The sequence below is a fragment of the Poecilia reticulata genome, linkage group LG21 (assembly GCF_000633615.1).
Source record: "Poecilia reticulata strain Guanapo linkage group LG21, Guppy_female_1.0+MT, whole genome shotgun sequence".
NCBI lineage: Eukaryota > Metazoa > Chordata > Actinopteri > Cyprinodontiformes > Poeciliidae > Poecilia > Poecilia reticulata.
Window position 1 is genome coordinate 8,004,821 of NC_024351.1, and position 19,097 is coordinate 8,023,917.

General features: G+C 38.5%; 1 protein-coding gene across 2 annotated transcripts in view; it reads right to left on the minus strand.

Moving 5' to 3' along the window:
* usta (uronyl 2-sulfotransferase a) overlaps positions 1-19,097 on the minus strand; it is a 45,970-nt gene continuing 26,873 nt past the window's right edge. For both annotated transcript variants that reach the window (XM_008397752.2, XM_008397754.2), the window contains 6 exons: positions 14,801-14,956; positions 9,630-9,709; positions 9,362-9,515; positions 3,150-3,247; positions 2,902-3,059; positions 1-2,098 (listed from right to left, as the gene is read on the minus strand). In XM_008397752.2, coding sequence (XP_008395974.1) covers positions 1,806-2,098; positions 2,902-3,059; positions 3,150-3,247; positions 9,362-9,515; positions 9,630-9,709; positions 14,801-14,956 — 939 coding nt within the window. In that variant the 3' untranslated portion in view covers positions 1-1,805. The remainder of the gene's footprint in view (positions 2,099-2,901; positions 3,060-3,149; positions 3,248-9,361; positions 9,516-9,629; positions 9,710-14,800; positions 14,957-19,097) is intronic.

Sequence of the window (19,097 nt, forward strand, 5' to 3'; positions counted from 1 at the left end):
GGCTTTAAATGATGAAACGAATTTATTACAAACCAGTTTTCCCCTGTAGACACATTGAAATGGCATGTATAGTCTCACCACTTTGAGAGACATGATACACACTAAACACTGTTTTCCTTCCTGAGAATTTTATCTTGAATGCAAATGATTACAAAATAATAAATTAAATTGATATGAAATAAGACACTTAAAACATAAATGCAACAATACCAAGAGGACAGGTGATGGGAGTTATGAGGAGTAGGTTAAGTCTGTAGTTGACATGTTAGCTTATGGGTATGTGGATTTTATACTACTTCTACCAGTAGCTATTGTAAAATGATTTAAAAAAAAAAAGTTACTGTGAGATGACTTAAAAAGATAACTCAAGTTCAGAATTTTGTTTTAATGTGGCTCTTTTCAAAGATCGTAAGCAGTTAACAGCCTTCATTGGGTCTCTTTATTTACTATAGACGAAATGGTTAGTATAGGAGCTGAAGCACCAATAATATTTACCTGTGTGAAACATCTGTCACAACCTTGTAGAAAAATAAAGCAGTTAAAATGTTTGCAAATCAGACATTTTAGCTGATTTGCATTACATTTTCTTTTATACATGTTGACTGGAAATGTGACCTTCTCTGATATACATATCTATATATACATATATTTTTACCGCGGGTGAGATATTAACTGCTTATAATCTTTTAAAGAACGCCACGTTATGAATTCAGTACTCTCTAAAACACAAAAGAGCACACAAACACTTCCATGCCTTGCAAGCAAATATCATTCACCACTACATAGCCGAGTCAAAGTAAAAGGCAAAATGTTATCCAGTTTAGATCAAATCCCTCATTTTGCTGCAGATGTTCACAAAGCATTATTTCACACACACAAAAAAAAACCCTGCAGGATATTTATACAGTTTAAAAAAAGCATCACAGCAGAACACTGTTATTTGGTAAACTCTGATTTCTTTTCACCTTTGGATTACAAATGAGGCTCCCTAATGCTTTTAGCACGTGACTCAAACCCCTGACATACTGCCAAAGAATTGTATTTCCCAAATAACAAACCTACTCTAAACTACTCTGTTGGCGAGGTCAAACTCAGTCATTCATGTACATCTAGGTGGAATTCTCTGAATTCATAATAGATGTGTATGGTTTAACCCTCATTCATACCTTACAACATTTGACAATTCCTTAAAATGTTATAAACATCTTATAACAACTGACTTAACTTAATGCAACTGTTACCAACTGTGATCCCAAAGCTTCCTGTCTCACAGTTACTGGAAATCCTAATGAGATTTGGCACTTATAACAGTCCTGGATAGCTAATATACATACAATACTTTTGGCACTCCCTCCCCGTCCTCCAAGTCATTTTTTTTTTTTTTATTAAATCAGCACTTTTATAAAATAAAAGTCTGATTGGAAATGTCTCCGAAGTCCTCTTCAACATTTAGTGTATATCCCAACACATTAAATTGTCCGCTAATCTCTCCTGGAGATTATAGCATTTGAGATCATAAAATCCTCATAGCAGTAAAACCGATCATTTCAGCCTGTAATTATTTCCATCTGTCCTTGTCCAGTTCTTAAATAGATAATTTTTGTTTCTTTCGGTTGCTGAAGTCCAAAGTGCTGGGCCTTTCATAATAAGAGCTTGAAGACGGAAAAACCGAACTCTCCAAAGTAAAGGTGCCAACATCCAAAAGATGGGACATGCTGCCACTATTCCTCTGGCTACCTCCTGCTTTTCCTTAGCCAGTTTTAGTCGACTCTATCGTTTGGCTTTATCCACTGTTTACACAGTCCTCAGGGATGAACCAGCCAGCTGTTGGCGTCCTCCAGGTCCGAGTCTAGCTCCTCATCTTCATCTAAAGGTTCAGGTGTTCGAAGGGCCAGCTCGCGCAAGAAATCAGGCGGGTAGATCGGCGGGCGAGAGGTGGATCTCAGGCCAATTTTCTTCTTCACGAGGTGAAACTGATCACGGATGAAGTCGTAGAACTCGTACTCGTAGCGCATGCGGTGATACAACACCTGCAGGGCCTCCAGAGTAGGCATATGTTTTCTGACCGTGCCAGTCAGGTTTCCCATTTTTCGATATTCTTTGATAGGGAAAGGGAAAAAAAAAAAGTCAGTTAATACAGTTGAATTCATTTAATAAACCACTTGCTAAAACTTTTTTGTTTACACATATCAAGCTTAATTAGCAAAAGAACTGTATTTTGTTTTATTTCCTAAGGATGCTGAAATGGCTAATTTCATCAGATTTTTGATGAATAAATGAAATTACCATGCATGGATGTTGATGTTGGTGTAAAGTGAAGCAGGACTCAACAGCTCATTGTTTTCAGCGGGAAATTTCAAGGTTGCTGTAAAAGTCGCTTTGAAAGTCCATTAAAAATGCCAACTTTGCATTAAATTGTCATTATTTACAAAATCATGCAAAGTTGGCACTTTTAATGGACTTTTAATGCAACTTTTACAGCAACTTTGCATTAAAAGTGTCATTATTTACTGAATGACACTTCATGACAACAGTCATAAACATTCATAAAGACTTCTTTATGTTCATGACGGGTGTTATGTCATGTTTATGACTGTGTCATGTCAGTCTTATGCACACCCCTTCAAATAAAATGTTACCTTATTTTTTTTATATTTTTATATCCGTCGTTAACATCTTGAATGAATGCATAGTCATTTAGGAAAGCATGGCGTGAGCATATGTACTTTCCTCCAAGGTCCTCTACTCAGGAAACATGGGTAAGCTTCCTGAAACTAAACAGTCATGCATGACTCCAGTGTGTATTTTACTCACTTCCCAAAAACCTAATTTTGTTGCACTTTGCCTCTAGTCTTGTTTTAAGAATAACAAACATCATGACATTTATCAGTTTGCACCAACCTGGACTCTTATAAATGTCAAGTACTCCAGAAAAGTAATGGGGTAAGAGTCTCTCCAGCATAAGCAGAACATCCTCCAGCTCCTCCAAGATGCCCACAAGGAGGTAGTTCTCCAGCACATTCTGCTTGGCCCTCTCCAAAGCCCACACCCCAGGCTCTCTGTGAGACATCCGAGTAGTAAAAGTGAGCAGTCAAACATATTTATGCCAAAAGAATCGTAGTGAAAGATTCCCAAAGCTGTAAATCTACCTGCACTTAGGGTGTTGTCCACAGAAATAGGGGATGATGTAGAAAACTCGAGGATTGGAGCACTCAGGGTAATTCTCTAGAATGCACACATTTATATCCTGAAAGTAGACAAACACAATAATGTTAGTTTTGAAGCTCTTATGTCTACATGTGTTTTTGATGTTGTTGTTGTTGTTGTTGTTGTTGTTTAGTGGCCGGCTTTATCCACTAGATGGAGTGCTTCGCTTTGGTAAACCCAGTCAGCCTCACAATGATGAGCCAAAGCAACATTATGTGCAAGGAGATAAAGTCAGCCCTTCATCTACTATCAGTGCACATGTAGCAACAAAAAATCAGTAGAACACACAAAAAGATTTCACAGTTTAGATGTCGGACGCGTAGTGATCAGGGAGAGTCGTGACTTTTCTACCTGAATTTGGACATTATTAAAAAATGGCACGGGGAAACGGGAACAAATATTAAAAACACACATGCAGCAGTGAAGCAGGCCAGCCGCTGAATGCTGTGGAACCTGGAGTCAAATCCATGTCAGGTGACGTAAGTATTCTGCTTGGAAACAAGTCCTGAGAAACAAAACACTCTAGGAAGCTTTGCTTGGCAGCATATCCCAAAGGAACTCATGCTCATGCTTCAGACACAGAACAAAGGTTGGTAACAGGCTTATTGTATCAAAATAGATAAAACTGTAAACATGTCCTCAAAGCTGGTCCTTTTAATCACCACTTTGGAATATTTTCTAATAGCAGAGCTCAACTGAGTCATTTATCAAAATCAGCACAGAAGAATGACATAGGTTCTCTATGTCATTTAGCTGAGGATTTAGCTGAGTAGACAGAACCACAACTCTGGCCTTTCCCAAACGATTCCAGCTGCTGATGAGGGAATGATGTAAAAGACCTACGGATGAACAGGCTTTGTTTTGGAGAGTTTGGTTTCTATGAGAGCTAGCGAGTGGCATTTAAGAAAACGTGATTAATTGCCTTAAACAAAAAACAAAACAAAACAAAAGCACTACCACATAAAAATCACTGGCCTGGAAAACACACGGAGAAGCAAGGAAAAAGGCAAAAAAAAAAGTTGATCTTCTTTAGGTTTTATACAACTGATAAACAAAGTAAGATAAGACCGCATGAGCGAAATTGTCCAACAAAGATTTAGATACATCATTTTATAGACCAGCTTGTTTCTGATTCAGCAATGAGCTGTCTGGGTTTTGTGAATTTATGACAAACTATTCTTAGTAAGGTGCACAGGAACTAAGACTTCCTGGTTACCAATGAAGCAAGTAAGGGAGAAACTCTTCATTGAAATTACAACAAAAGCCCAGAAGACCTCTAAGAAAGAGTTCAACACTGGAGCACTGCACTATTCAGGTCATGTTTGCACTAGTAACAAGTTGGCTGTTGTTTCAATTTTAACACCACCCTGGATTTGGGACATCCTTATGCAATCTCAAATGGCAATTCAAGGTCCTGCTAAATCATTTTTTAAAAATGTGTATTTAACTCAAGCAGCCTTTTTTTATTGCATTATCAACTTTTTGAAGTCATTGTTCGATTTCAGGAACGCAACTTGAATCAAACTTGTAATATCACCAATGTTTCTTTTGTTTTGATCATTTATTTTTGGACACAAATAAGGAGTAGAACTACTCATAGTTCCTTATTTAAAAGTGACTATAAATAAACAGAAGTTAAAATGCAGTAATTAAAACATGGTGGCAGCAGGCATCAAATGTGTAGAGCATAGAAAGGGTTCTTTAGGGATGTAGTAAGCTGAAATGATCTTTGTACCACAAGAGGGCAGTGGAGGAAGCACATCCTCAGAGGTTTATCTGATGAATCATTGACAACAGCACAAATCTCATGTACCTGATTTCATGAAATTCTATTGATGAGGACGTGTGCAAGGCTTTGCTTTTGTCACCGATTTTCAGTTGTCAAAGACCCGTCTACCCATTATCTAACATGCCTGTCGCAGCAGTCAGTAGTCACAGATAAACAATTTTAATAATATTGAGGACAACTTCAGTTTTTTTTTTATCAAATGCATATAGGTCATAACAGTAATGCAGTAGGATATCTTAAAAAACAATAAGTGCAGAATTTGAAGATAACTTTTTTTGATTTCATTCAACACTACCAAGTCAAAGTCCTATTTAACCTATTTAACCTATTTAACCCCAAAACACTTGCATGCAAGTCAATGGGTCCACGAGGAAACAAGAGTCCTCATGACACGTTGGAGGTTTTAATGTCTTCCAGGTAAATCATTTTACGTCATCTTTTGGACCAAAAAAAAATCAGAAAATATGGAATTTCAGTAACCGATATTAATAAGAAAGCAAATTTTGTGAGTTGGTCACAAATTAGGCTACCGGGGAGACAATGTCTTAGTGTTCCCAATGTCAAGGCTTGTTGAGGCAGGATTCATGTTAGCAAAGCCTCTTTCTTTGTGGGCGCAATTATTTTTCTCAAGGTTCTTGTAACTGACAGTTTAATTGGAAGCAGATGATTTTTCAGTTAGCGTGGGAATCTCATGATCAGACGAGGGTCTGTCAACAGTGAGAACTGCCCAGGTCTATTTCATTTATTCTTTGTCGCTTCACAAAGTTTGAGCTCTGGTTTGTGTAGCTGTCTCTAGCGGCGGTGTCACACTGCACAATTCATAAAAAAGTTGTATAATTCGAAAATGTTGAGTCTATTGTGCTTCTGTAAAATTGCTGACAACAATTTCCCCAAAACAGAGCTTTCGAATATAAATGGCTTGTTGCTCCATCGCCTGAATAAGACAACCTTGTCTCCACTGATGACTGATAATTGATGAGCGCAAGCATCGGGGTTGAACTATGAATATATTGCATGTGCTTAAAACCGTTGCTGCTATTTTGTATGAGTAATCGCATGAAGCAGCAGAAGTAGGATTGTTCACGTTAGCAAGTTAGTACATAAGCGAAGATCTTTGCACATTTGTAATAGAAACACAGCTACAATCAGCTATTCCCTCTATATTTGATTGTTTTATAAGTGGTCTAATGAGATGAAGCAAACCTAAAGAGAGAACTTGGCAAGTAATCTGAAAAACTCAAATCAAGTTGCCATTTCATACATGAGCTAAATTCAGTAAAGGCTCAATCGATTATTACAGATTATGAATGCCCCGAAAGGACAGATGCTTATCTGAGGTGTATATGTCATGAGGTCAAGTAACTATTACATCACTTTGTAAAGGACAGCTCATGTGTATAAAGAGGGGTGTGGAGACTGAGGGAAAATCCAGTTGGACCACAGGAATGTCTCTGCAACATGTGCATAGGGTTCCTTTCGGTCCTTGCAGGCAGACTGAAAGTGTTCTTTCATTGACACCTCTGAAATTCAGCCAGGGGGAGGGCAGCGAAGGCTGACACACACCAGGCGGGGGTGGGAGGGGGGACACATCTGATACAACTTTAAACTTTGATTGCTGACATGGCTGGGAAAGAATGCCGATTCTCTGTCAAGAACAATCATCTCCTAGTCAGAATTGATACAGTGCATAGGCAAAAGTTTTCCAAACACCTTGAACAACTTCATAATTTGTCAGTTTACAAAAAAATAAATAAATGTACTCTATTGCTATTAGAGGACAAGCTCTAACAAGGTTTCCTCTATGATTGCCCTGTATTTAATTTTTCCATCATCTCTCACCAGGTTCCTTGTCCCTGCTAAAGAAAACCATGCCCACAGCATGCTTCTGGCACCACCATGTTTCACTATGAGCATTGAGTGCTTGAGATGATTTGATGCGTTAGTTTTCTTTAACGCCTTGCATCTTGTCTGCAAGTCAAAATGCTACATTTTTGTCTCTGACCACAGCTCCGTCTTCCACAAGTTTGCTATGTTCCCTAATATGACTTGCAGCAAACTGCAAATGGGACTTTGAAAGCACAGGTAACTTTGTATAACAACGCAGCTTCCTCCTCCCCCTAAACTGTAGGAAGGGGCCCCTGTAGTCTGCATACTTTAATAACTCAACTCACATGGTCTCACTCCAGGGAAAACAGTGCAACACTTAATTACATCCAGTCTGACTCAAGCCAGGCCGACGTTTACTGCCGCTCTCGTTAGCCTCGTTAGCCTTCTTCTGGTCTCGAACTCTGACATGAATGTATGATCAGGCTGGCATAATTATTAGATGCGTTGAAAATTGTAATTGCAAATTATGATTAGATAAAAAATAAATATAAATAATATCAAAAGAAGTGTCAAAACTCATAAAAAAACAGCTGTCATGGTGTAGATAAGGTCTGTAATTAAAATGCATGCCTTGGTATGTTATGATTTGATATACATCAGGCTGACATCAGGATGTGACTTGAAACTTTTTTTTAATTAGTTGCTTTTTGTATACAGCAATTATTTACACTGTCAATATTTTCTCAGCCTAAGAACATCTGTGCTACGCCTCGCTGCAATTAGGTGGTTGGTGCAAGGCATCCTTTAGTGTTGCCAAAGGTTAGATTCCGAAGATGCTTTTTCTGAGTGGGTTTCATCCTATTTTCCACATGAAATGTGCTTATTTTTCTTTTTCTGCTAGTGAGACGCTAACTACTCTCAGATAACCTAGGCATCCACATTAAAGACATACCTCCAGGATCTGTATGAATGGTAACACAGTATTTCCTGCTTCTGGAACATCTTCAAAGACCTTTTAGTGTCAAAGGGCTGTATAATTAGAGTTTACATGAACGCCATGCTGGAATCAGACATCAGCATGTCTGTTTCAGTTCATATCTCAGCAGAACTTCAGGCTATCATAGCGCCGAACCCTATCTCAAAGCACCATTAATGCCAAGAGAGAGAGAGAGAGAGAGAATCACTCACAGCACAAACACACAGCAGCAGCATGTTGAACATTCTGAATGCATTAGCTTTTTGAATAATAAGCATCTGTAAAATTGATCTCGCCAATGTCAATAGGAGAGTTAATGGGCTTGTGGAAACTGGGACCGGGATACATGGCAGAAAGAGAGAAGGAATGCTGCGAGATACGGTTCTTGTTTGGCTCATTAGACGTGACTAAAAATAGATTCCTTAGAAAAACCAACAGAAAATGTGGGATTAAAACAAAATGATAAGAAAGTCGGCTGTCTCCTCAAAGGCTCCAGTTTAGTGGTTTGCAAATAAGTTGTGCAGTTTTATTAGTGTTACGGCGAATCATATTTCTACAAAGCCTCTCATTTCCTAGTGGGCATAGTATTAAAGAAATATCATAAAACAACCCCACCTGCTGCTAATTTTCTGTTGTTAATTATTTCATTAATTGAAAGGGGTTATAAATTGGAGCAGCATGGAGTTCAGTCAGGGACGTCATTTATTCTGTGGAAAAGTAGGCCTTAATTAAACACATGGTTTTCATTTAAAGACTAAAGGAGAAGATGCTCTATATTTGGTTGTAGTACATTACTAAAATCAGTAAAATGGGCCGTTCCAGACAGTCTTCAGAAGTGAAGTGTGCTTTGATTTAGACATAAATTAGAGGTTAAGTCATAAAGACGTGTTTAGCTAAAATCACCTTAAAGAAACTAATGAGGTGACATTACACACAAGGTTTGGAGGCAAACCCAAGCAAAGCAAAGGATTTGGAAAAAGCAGCTGCCAGACGAAGGTAAACTCCACACAATCAAGAAAAATTAGCCGCATCTCTCAATCAAACATCCACCGTCAAAGAGAACGTGACAGAAACTTGGTCAGGTAGGAAGTGCAGAAACAGCGTCAGTTTCCGAGGTTTGCTTAAACCTCATCAGCCTGCAGCAGTGGCAGCGACGGATATATTTCCACATCTGAGGACATGCAATCACATGCAGGAAAACACTGACTAATAGCGCTTCTCCATCTGTCAAAAAGAAGCGTCCTCATTATTCACAGAAGCTGACTGTTTTAGAAGCCAAAGCTGGCTGTGAACCTTAGACAGGGTCGAGCATTTAGCTAAGACTGGTGAGACACAAAAACATTTCGACTCAAGAAAGCATAAAACGCCATATCCATTAATCAGACAGGACTGATTTCTCTCACAATTTTTTTTTTAGCATAATCAAATGTGCACTAACCTTACTTACAAGAATGGAGATTAAAATTAAAAAAAAAAAATCAGTGAAGCAAACTTTGTAGTGGAGCTTACACCTTAAGCTGAATCGATTCTGAAGTCCTGACTGCTGAAACCAAAGCACTTACTAGGTATCGCTCATCGTCTTTCATCCCTGGTGTTCGGATGAGGTGGTTCTGCTCCCCTCTCCAATCACCAAAGCGACGGAAGAAATAGTTGGAGAGGAATCGGCTTATGGGATCCCGGATTATGTTGATGTAGACAGGCTGCTCTATCCTGAACCTGAAAAAAAGAAGAAGAAAAAAAAACCCTAATATCTTGAATACTGCATATTAGCCAAGAAGTGTTAATAAACAATGTTGGTTAGCTTTTTATTCTGTTGCTGCTCCACTGTACCTGGTGAAATTCATGAAGTGAACATGTCTTGTGTAGAGAAATGGCTGAGGGATCTTACTGATGTTCTTCACTAGATCCACCTGCACAAGAGCCACACACACGCACACGCATACACGGACACAGTTATTTATTTATTTTTTTTACAATAAAGTTTGCACAACTCTTTTTCCCTTTTAAATTCCTTTTCTGTTTTGAGAACCAGATAAGTTCGAAAGACACACACAAAAAAAGGACACATGCAAAATATTAATTGTTCTGTGTTGGATGCTACAACATGCTAAGGTCAAATAATGATCACTTCTAATTTTCTAGGTTCAATCAAAATGACCTCTCTGGTGCTTCGTGTAAGCACACATAGTCAGGCAGAACATGACAAAATGCAGCAGTACAAGACAATTGTGTTCATTAATGATGTTTATTAAGAATGCCAAAAGGGGTAGATATAAATAAAATCAGACATACACTGAAGACTAGGATGTGGATCTTGTTTTGCCATTTTCCAAAAATATTTTATGAAATTACCAAATCCATTTTAAAACAAAATAAGTTGACTTCCTTGTGTAGACGGCACGGAATAAAGTCCTAAGACTAATCCGCATAATTAAATGCAAATTCCCACTGAGGTATTTGCCAAAATAAATGTTAGATTCACACAGAGGAAACAGCTATTTTGATTTATTTGTTTCCAGGTTGCTGGTATCACAAAAGGCCACAGAAATGAAGCTGATTAAGTTGGCACCTATAAAAAGAATTATGGCAGGTGGTCATGCTTTGAGAGATTTTGACTTTTATTGTGTGAGTTGAAGGTGTATTTAAGTACAGTTAAATAGATAAACTAATATAGCTACATTGTTCTACAGGTGTTCTAAAATGAGCAATAGTAATTTTACAAAACATTCTGGGGATTTCCACTAGTCGTTAACATGCAAAATGGAAATAAACTAATCTTTGCTGTGGTATTTTTAACAAGACTAAGTAACTGAATCAAAAACCACGCTTCGGCTTACCTAACACAATAGGACAAATTGTTACATTCAAACTAATTTCATACTAGTGAAACAATCCAGTATCACCAAAACGTCCTGATTTTTTCGCAATATGCTTCACACATATTTTCTGTCTTGTGTTATTCACATGACAAAAGAAGAACCCTTGGGTCTTTCCTGGTCTGCTTGGAGAAACTTGCAAGAAGCAGCCAGAAGGCACCAGATTCAGGGATCTTGGACTGAGGTCCATGAAAATGAATCCAAATATGAAGTCATTCCTCACCTAAATAGTTCCATATTGGAGTAATGCAGCACAATATGCAGCAAAAGCTACTTCTCTGCAAAACAGGGAATGCATTGTATTTGATTGAAGAAAGGGGAAATGCTTAGAAGAATTGTTTTTCCTTTCAGTTGTGAAATTCAGGAGCAATTTTCAAAATACCAACTATAATTGGAACTGGTTGCCTTATTGCCTAGTTTGAGACAGAGAATCTCAGGGAATACTGATGCCCTTCAGATGTTATCTGAAGGCGGACATAATAAGCTTATTATAAAATAAAAAATCTAAATACTTAAGGGAAGAATTTGAACTCCCTGCTTAAAATTACAATATGGTAACCCTTTCTTAACAGTCTCTCCAGTAAAGATAATAGCATTGAAACGGTTTAAAATACAGATTGTGATGAAAAGGCAATTCTTTGAAAAGTAGCCCTGGACACGAATCTGGACACACCTGGAAGCAGGGCATATGAAAGCAGCAGGTTTGACATGAAAGTTGGTGCTCTTTGCATTTGAGTAGCAGAATTTCATGGTAAATTGCGCTTCAGACAGGAACCCAGTGTTATGTTGCCAAAAATGGTGTAATATGTTTCTGTTTATATGCACCACTCAGAAATCTGGCCGTAGCTTTCTGAATCAACTCCACCTGGCCCATGCCAACACATAATGGATCGTAGTGATCCAATACTGGGGCAATAAAAGCTTGAGCAACATGTTAGGGGTCACTAAGTGAAAGGAAAGCTTGACATTTTTCCTAAAAGAATGAGCGTTTATACCAGATGTGCATTATCTGCACGTGGTATTTAGTCTAAATTCTTAGCCTCATTTCCTGCCATAATGCAACACCTGCTTTTATGAATTATGCATCGCGGCAGCGCGATGGAAATGGTCAAGAAATGAAAACGACATGACTCCAGGGTATTACTTGTTAAGCTGACAAATCTTTCTTGGCGTTTTGGCTTCAACAGGAAAGTAAGGTGAGCAGCAGGATGTGGCCGGTCATTGAACTAGAAGACTTTCAGCAAAGCATTCCTCTGGAACAGGTCTATGAGCTCTACGTAAGAACAAGTGTATCTGGCTTAAGAGGAGACAGGCAGCAGCAAGCTGAGTGTGAAGGAAGGACGCACTGGTTGAATTATTCTCTCTGACACATCCAACACCACCGAAGGCCTTACAAAACAACTGTATTTTTTACATGCGCTAGATTATACAAAAAAAGAAAGGACCACAATTACTGGACGATTTGTCTCTGAAGGCAGCTACCTTCATTAAATTTCTTTTGTCAGGATAAAGTAAAATCAACTAAATATATGTTCCTATATTTTTAATTGTAATAAGAATGTTAAAACTCTGCATTATTTTCTCCTTGTACCTTCGGTATATGTGCTACTTTGATTTGGTCTATCAGATAAATTTCAAACGAAATACATCGAAGCTTGGGCTTGTAACTAACAGAATGTTTAAAGTTATACATTTGGTTCTCTCTCTTTGCGGCACAGCCACACTTCCTTTCTTCATCAAATGTCTCTCCAAAGAAAAATTTCAACTTTTACATAAAACTCTGTGCTAACGAGAGCGGGTCGGCTGGAGAACTGTTTGCATTTCCTGTTCTTATACACACACTTGTTATGTCATGGCAACACTATTTGGATAGCAACAGCAATATGTATACTTGTTTATGTACCCAAGGCAGTCATTCAGAGGCTCCAGTCAGATTCAGGCTTCACACTCTCCCTCTTTTCTATAAAGCCAGTACATTTCCACTAACCCTGTTTCCACGCTTTATGGATTTCTTGTGCCATAAAACATAATATAAAGCCTTCATTAGTGCTGTAGTATATATTTTTCTGCATCTACCCACCCCCTTGATCGATACTTTAACATATTGTATTGCTTTTAATAGACAAAAAAAAAAGAAAGAAAAAGTTTATGACTTTTTATTAAACCTCTTTCTTCATCTCAGAGTTGACACAGAGTAGCTTGGGCAACATTTAGTAAGAAAATGTGCAAGTGTGTCTCTGTGTCTGCTTGCTGGCCAACCCCCTAGTCTGTGTGTCTGTGCGTGTGTCCAGCACTCCCTCCTCTAATTCCCCAGGAAAGGCTGAAGGGAGAAAGTGAAGGATTCCAGGCATACCTGCACTTCCCCCTCCTAATTGAACACCAGCGGTATCTTCACGGGGCTCATCAGAGGAACAGAGAAGGATAAAATTACAACGTTTTGACTGTTGCTCTTTCTTTCCCATAACTCAATCTTCACACAACAGTTAAATACCTATTGCAAGTTTATTTTCACTGTTTTAGATATTAACAAGGTTTTTATATCTGGAGAGTCAAACTTTTGCGTATTCTTTGAGAATGCTGCTAGTCAAGTCTCAAGTTTTTTGGGGAAAACAGTTTAGAGTTGGTTTTATCTGATCAGTTCATGTTTGAAATGTTTGCTGTACCCCCTTCATAGCTTGTGGAAAGCTATAAGGATTGCTTCTTGTGTGCAACTTCCTAATACAAATGCATGTAACACCTTTCAGATTTTTATTTGTAACAAATTTAAAAACAATGCAACAGTTTTCAATTTCTAATTATCCACAACTTCCTGTCGGGTTACATGAAGTCCCACATATTAAAAAGTTCCAAGAGTGTGAATACTTTTGTAAGGGGCTGCACTGAAGGAAAGCACTCCCATACAATTTAGTTTTAAACATGTTAAAAATAATTCAATGTCCTGACATGCATTGTGACATGTGTTATCCAATTATCTGTAAACGAGCAACATCCAGTTACTACTCTGAGGATCTGGTTCCCACGATGCCTGCAGAGCACAGATTTACCGATTATTCAAAAGAAGAAAACCAGCTTTGACATTAATTCAAAACAGCTGGCTCTTTCTAGTTTTTTCATTTTGAGCTTTTTTGTTTTCCATTTCTTCCAGGAATTGTGTCTACGTTTCTACCAAGAAGATGTCAAAAATCTCTTTACAGTGCAGCTGATACGAAAAGGAGATGTGAAAGTGCAAAAATAAATTAGCTACTTTCATGCAAAAATCATCGACCGCAGACACAACGGTTAACATTCTGATCAAAGTGCCACCAGGAAAACCGTCAAAAACTGCACCGATGAGCCAGAACCTCAGCTGATGAGAGTACGAGCTCTAAAGTTAGGCAACGTGCATTTGCAAGCATTTGCATAAGTCAACATGCACTAAAGTACTCGGGCAAATAAACTCAAGAGATTAAGATGGCTTTTATAGGATTGCACACAAGCACCAAACAGGCTTGTTATGATATGAGAATATTCACACTCTTCTGGGCCATTCACTGAGATGTTTTCTGTGCAGAAGCCTAATCAGGCTAATGGTGTTAGGACACAACATGCGCAAGAGGAATTTAGAGTTTGACAAATACATGAACAAGTCACTGTTTCAATATTAGCCTAACATTTACACCAAATCAGTCAGTATTTGCTTTATATAATTAGAATCATCTGAATCTAACTGTAGCCTTTTTCATGAATAAGGCAACCAGTAACATCATGGCTATGAGTCAATGCTACATCAGTCCCCCATGAATACGTGAGTAAGCCTTTTTTTCTCATATGGATTTCTCAAGAGTGCATTGCATTACTGGAAAAAAGTTTCCCACACAACTTAAGAAGCAGAATCCTGAAAACATTTCACTGGAAATCACATTGGGATAATTCAGTTTTCTTCTTAAGCTAAAACACTGAAATCGCTTAAATAATTTGGTGATGTAATTATAAACCTCCCCTTCTAAATTGGAGGTAAAGCACAGGATAAATGTGGAGGCTATGGTGCTTTTTATGCAAACAAGTACACCAATTATTAGTGTACGGGCTGGGGATTTAAATGTATTACAATATCTTGTTATAAATGTTCTCCTTCATGTGTCTCACCTGTTCTTGTTTCATGAGACGTGTCTTATTATGGATGTCCGAAGAGACGAGGTTGAACTTATGTTTTTCAGCCAAAAGCCTCAGCAAGATGACCACTGTCCGGCTGCCGCACTTCCCCACACGGTTATAAACCACCTGGCTGGGAAACGGGAGCAACTGTAGACACATACAGGAAAACAAAGACACAGACAGAGAAGAACAAAAAAAATCATTGCATTATTCAATAACATTTCCGTATTTTATGTATGCATATTTTGCTGTGCGACGACTATGTTTTAACTAGTAATTGCAAATGTCTTTGAGTAGCCAGCCATGTGGGGAAAAAAGCTATTGATGTAAAAAGTTTAAAGAGACTCAGCCGAATTAAACACACTGCATTTAAGCTACAGCAGTGCACAGAGGCAAAGGTTTCTTCTATCTTATTCATATGTTCTTTCTTTCCTTGAACTCGGTGAGTCAGAAACTGCACAGCAAAACAAAACTGAGTTTTCTTTTTATGTCACACACACAAGCTACAGCAAGCTCTCACACACATCATGACTCACCAGTAACAAGAAGCAGTTCAGTCATGATTCATAAATTAAAAAAAAAAAAAAAAAAAAGGCTCGTTACTACTGCCTTAACAAAGACATGTCAAACATGCCATCTTTAAGCCCAAATGCATTAGTTAAACAAATACCTAGACTTCAAATTACAGCTTTGCAAGCTGATTAATCATTTTTAAAGACAGAATAATAAATAAAAAATAAATAAAAATATACGAGATTTGAAAAAAAAAAGACTGAGCTTTTGAAAGAATTAGCAAAGGTTGACAATTCAGCATAATGCAGGTTGAAATTATTTCCTTTTATTCTCTTCCTCATTTAAAAGCTGATCATCTATCCATCCATCCATCCATTTTCTTTCACCCTTGTCCCTCAGTGGGGTCGGGAGGGTTGCTGGTGCCCATCTCCAGCTAACGTTCCGGGCGAGAGGCGGGGTCACCCTGGACAGGTCGCCAGTCTGTCGCAGGGCAACACAGAGACACACAGGACACACAACCATGCACACACACTCACACCTAGGGACAATTTAGAGAGGCCAATTAACCTAACAGTCATGTTTTTGGACTGTGGGAGGAAACCAGAGTACCCAGAGAAAACCCACACATGCACAGGGAGAACATGTAAACTCCATGCAGAAAGACTGGGGCCGGGAATTGAACCCAGAACCTTCTTGCTGCAAGGCAACAGCTCTACCAACTGCACCACTGTGCAGCCCTCAAAGCTGATCATTCCAATCAAATATATGTGGGTTCATAGAGCTTGCAAGGTAATAATGTAGTTTTATGGGTTGAATCAATAGGAGCAAACAACGAACAATTACTTAAGCTATAGTGGCAAACCCCCCGCCCCCCAAAAAACAGATATTGTTTTTCTTTCTCATCTTGTTCAAATGTAAAATTGAACAGCTCAGCAAGGCCCCCATTCTGGTTTAATCCAATCAACACTATGGAATTACATGAAAGGACAACATCTTAAGACGATGATATTTTTTAACACCTTTTTCATGTTTTTTCCCCCCTACGTTTCCAAAAGTTACTCTCAGACAAGCCTAAGATTCCACTGCTTTGCTTTTAAACTCTTACACAAGTCTTTCCAAATTAAAGAAAATATTCCTTGTAGACGTGTGCCAGCATATATGTTGACAAAACTCTTTTTGACCAACTGTAGCAAGGAGATGCTTTATTCTTACAGTTTCCAAGTCCGATAGCTGTAGGTAGGCTAGTTTTGGGAAACTGCAGCTCAGAGACAGTTTCCCTGGAGATCACACCCAACATTCCTCTGTGTTTGCCAAATAACAACAGACATCTAAGCTTAATGCTGGTAAAACACATGCAGTGTTTTGCAAGACATCATTCCCTGCAGATATTACCACAGATGACTGCTTCAAACGTCTATCAGCTTGGCGCTGAATAATGCTGGAAGAACAACCAGGGACGCTATGAAAAGAGCAAATCTCCTGTCAGCACTGACAACAGACAAAAGGAGGGCAATTTTTTCTATTTGTGATTCATTGTTCCTGTTCTTCAAGGTGCAGTTTTCCTAAAACACGCTTTGAGAAATATCTGCTGAAAGGAAGATATTCAGTTTCTGGTGTATTTAGGAAATCAAAAAGTAAAATATGACGAGGCTGTTTTTAATTTAACATCCGATGAGATTTATTCCAGTCTGACTTTTGTTGTGGTAATGCGTTTGAGCTAACCATATGCAGATTTTCGGGAAGAGGAGTAGTCCTTCCAGACATCTTACTGTCGTACCCTTTCTTCTGTCTTCACTTTTCTAAAATTAGAGCCCTGTTCACACATCTACACTCACAAATCCAAATAACTTTGGGGGTTTTTTGAAACATTGTCACATGTCACGCTGTTTGGGCAAAGAAAGACGGCTCACTGACCCCCGTATCACAACCACTTTTCCTGGAAATCCATAGCAGCTGTTACTGATACAAAGGCGCCTGAGAGCGAAAAGTGAGTCTCTGCATATTTTAGCTAGACCTGATCTGGGGTCAGTTTCTTCCACTGTGAGCCAAGGGAAGAACTGCATGTTTAGGTTACAGCTGTGGGAAGAGTGGAAATTCAAAGCATTTCCTGTTTTTACAGAAAGCAGAACAAGAAAGACAGAGTGTCTGTAGCTTTGGCAGTTCTTGTGTCTCGGCATCTACAGGTGATTTAGCAGTTATTGATGTGAATGCCTGAGAAAACAACTCAATGTCAGAATAAAACGTAATCAGAAAGGTCTTGTTTTAACACTAGCATCAATATATTTTTTCTCGAAAGGTAAAAAAAAGTGAAGATATATGCATGCAAACATCCACAAAATTGTAGATTGGACATTCAGGGAACACGGCCACACACAAAAAGCCTTATAGCGCTATTCTGGGTGAAGTGTGGTTTTTCCATATGCTCTCATTTACATTGGACTTTCATCTCGGTTTCGAATCTTTCCCCACATTAACCAGAACCACAGCCTTCTGATCGCACGTGTTCTTCGACATCAGGCCGCTGTTGACACTCCCGATCAGTCCCAACTGCAAGAGGGCATGTCAACAAAAGGATAATGAGAGATGTGGTTAATGTACCACGCGCCACCAGCATGCTACCATTAATGTCTCTCTGGGGATAGCAAAGAGTAGAAGGAATCAGTCGGTCAATGAAATGCAACTATTTTGGAACAACTGTCAATCAAGTGTGTGCATCTGGAAGATATACGTATTGTGGTAATGTCTGCACTCTCATTTCAAGTCAAAGTAAAGTGATAGGCTCAACCTAATGCAGGGATACGTTCTTAGAAAAATGCCTAAGTGAATCAGTGAGTGCAAATTTAAAAATTGGATTTTATTACATGATAACTTTTTTTTTTCAAAATCTCAATAGTGAGGCTGTATTCAGCAAGAAGGTTATACGTTCAAACAGTGGACAGGGTTTTTGTTTCTGCAGGCTTTCCTGCTATCTCTAGATATGTAATTGTTTCACTGCGTACTATGTGGGGCTGGCAACTTCATTTTAGGTTTGACACAGACATATAAGGAAGAACCCTCCACTTCGGTGCAATTAGCATTGATGTATTTATTTGCCAGTTTATTGTTATTGTTAAAAATAACCTCGTTCTTTACTCACTTAAAAGAAAAAGCAGGTGTGTTTGTAAGACCCATCAAACCCAAACACTAGTTTCTTCCCATAGTCATAAAATATGCCCACTCGGCTGACCGTCATCACTTAATCGAAGTCTTTGACTTGAAAGGCAAAGGAATTATTTTTAGGAACAACTCCCATCTGGTTTCAGAAACATTGTGAAAAAACTAAATCACAATTGTCTTTGATAGCTCAAAACAGATCGGCTTCTGTGTTTCAATGATTATCATGAATAATATAACCAGACGCCTCAAGGCACAATTGAGCTGTTACTCTAAAATCTCTTAAATTCAAATTTATAAACACTTTTAGACAAGCAGTGGCCTGTTTTATAAAGCCAAACAATTTTGGCTTCTGAATCATACAAACGCATGTGAATTTCACAATTGTAAATTGCTCGTTTCAAATGATAAGAAAGCTTCAAATCCCCATCTCCGCTGTATTCCATTAGTTTGCTCAACAAATAACACTTTTCGGAGTGTATGCGGCTGCATGACACAAGGGACATTGTTGCTTGGCTCGTCTGAATGCAAAGTAGGTTTTTAAAACACGTACTGAAGCATAAAACCCAGATGTGATCTAAAATAAAAGCAACAGCTGGTGTCAACGGCTACAAACAAAATC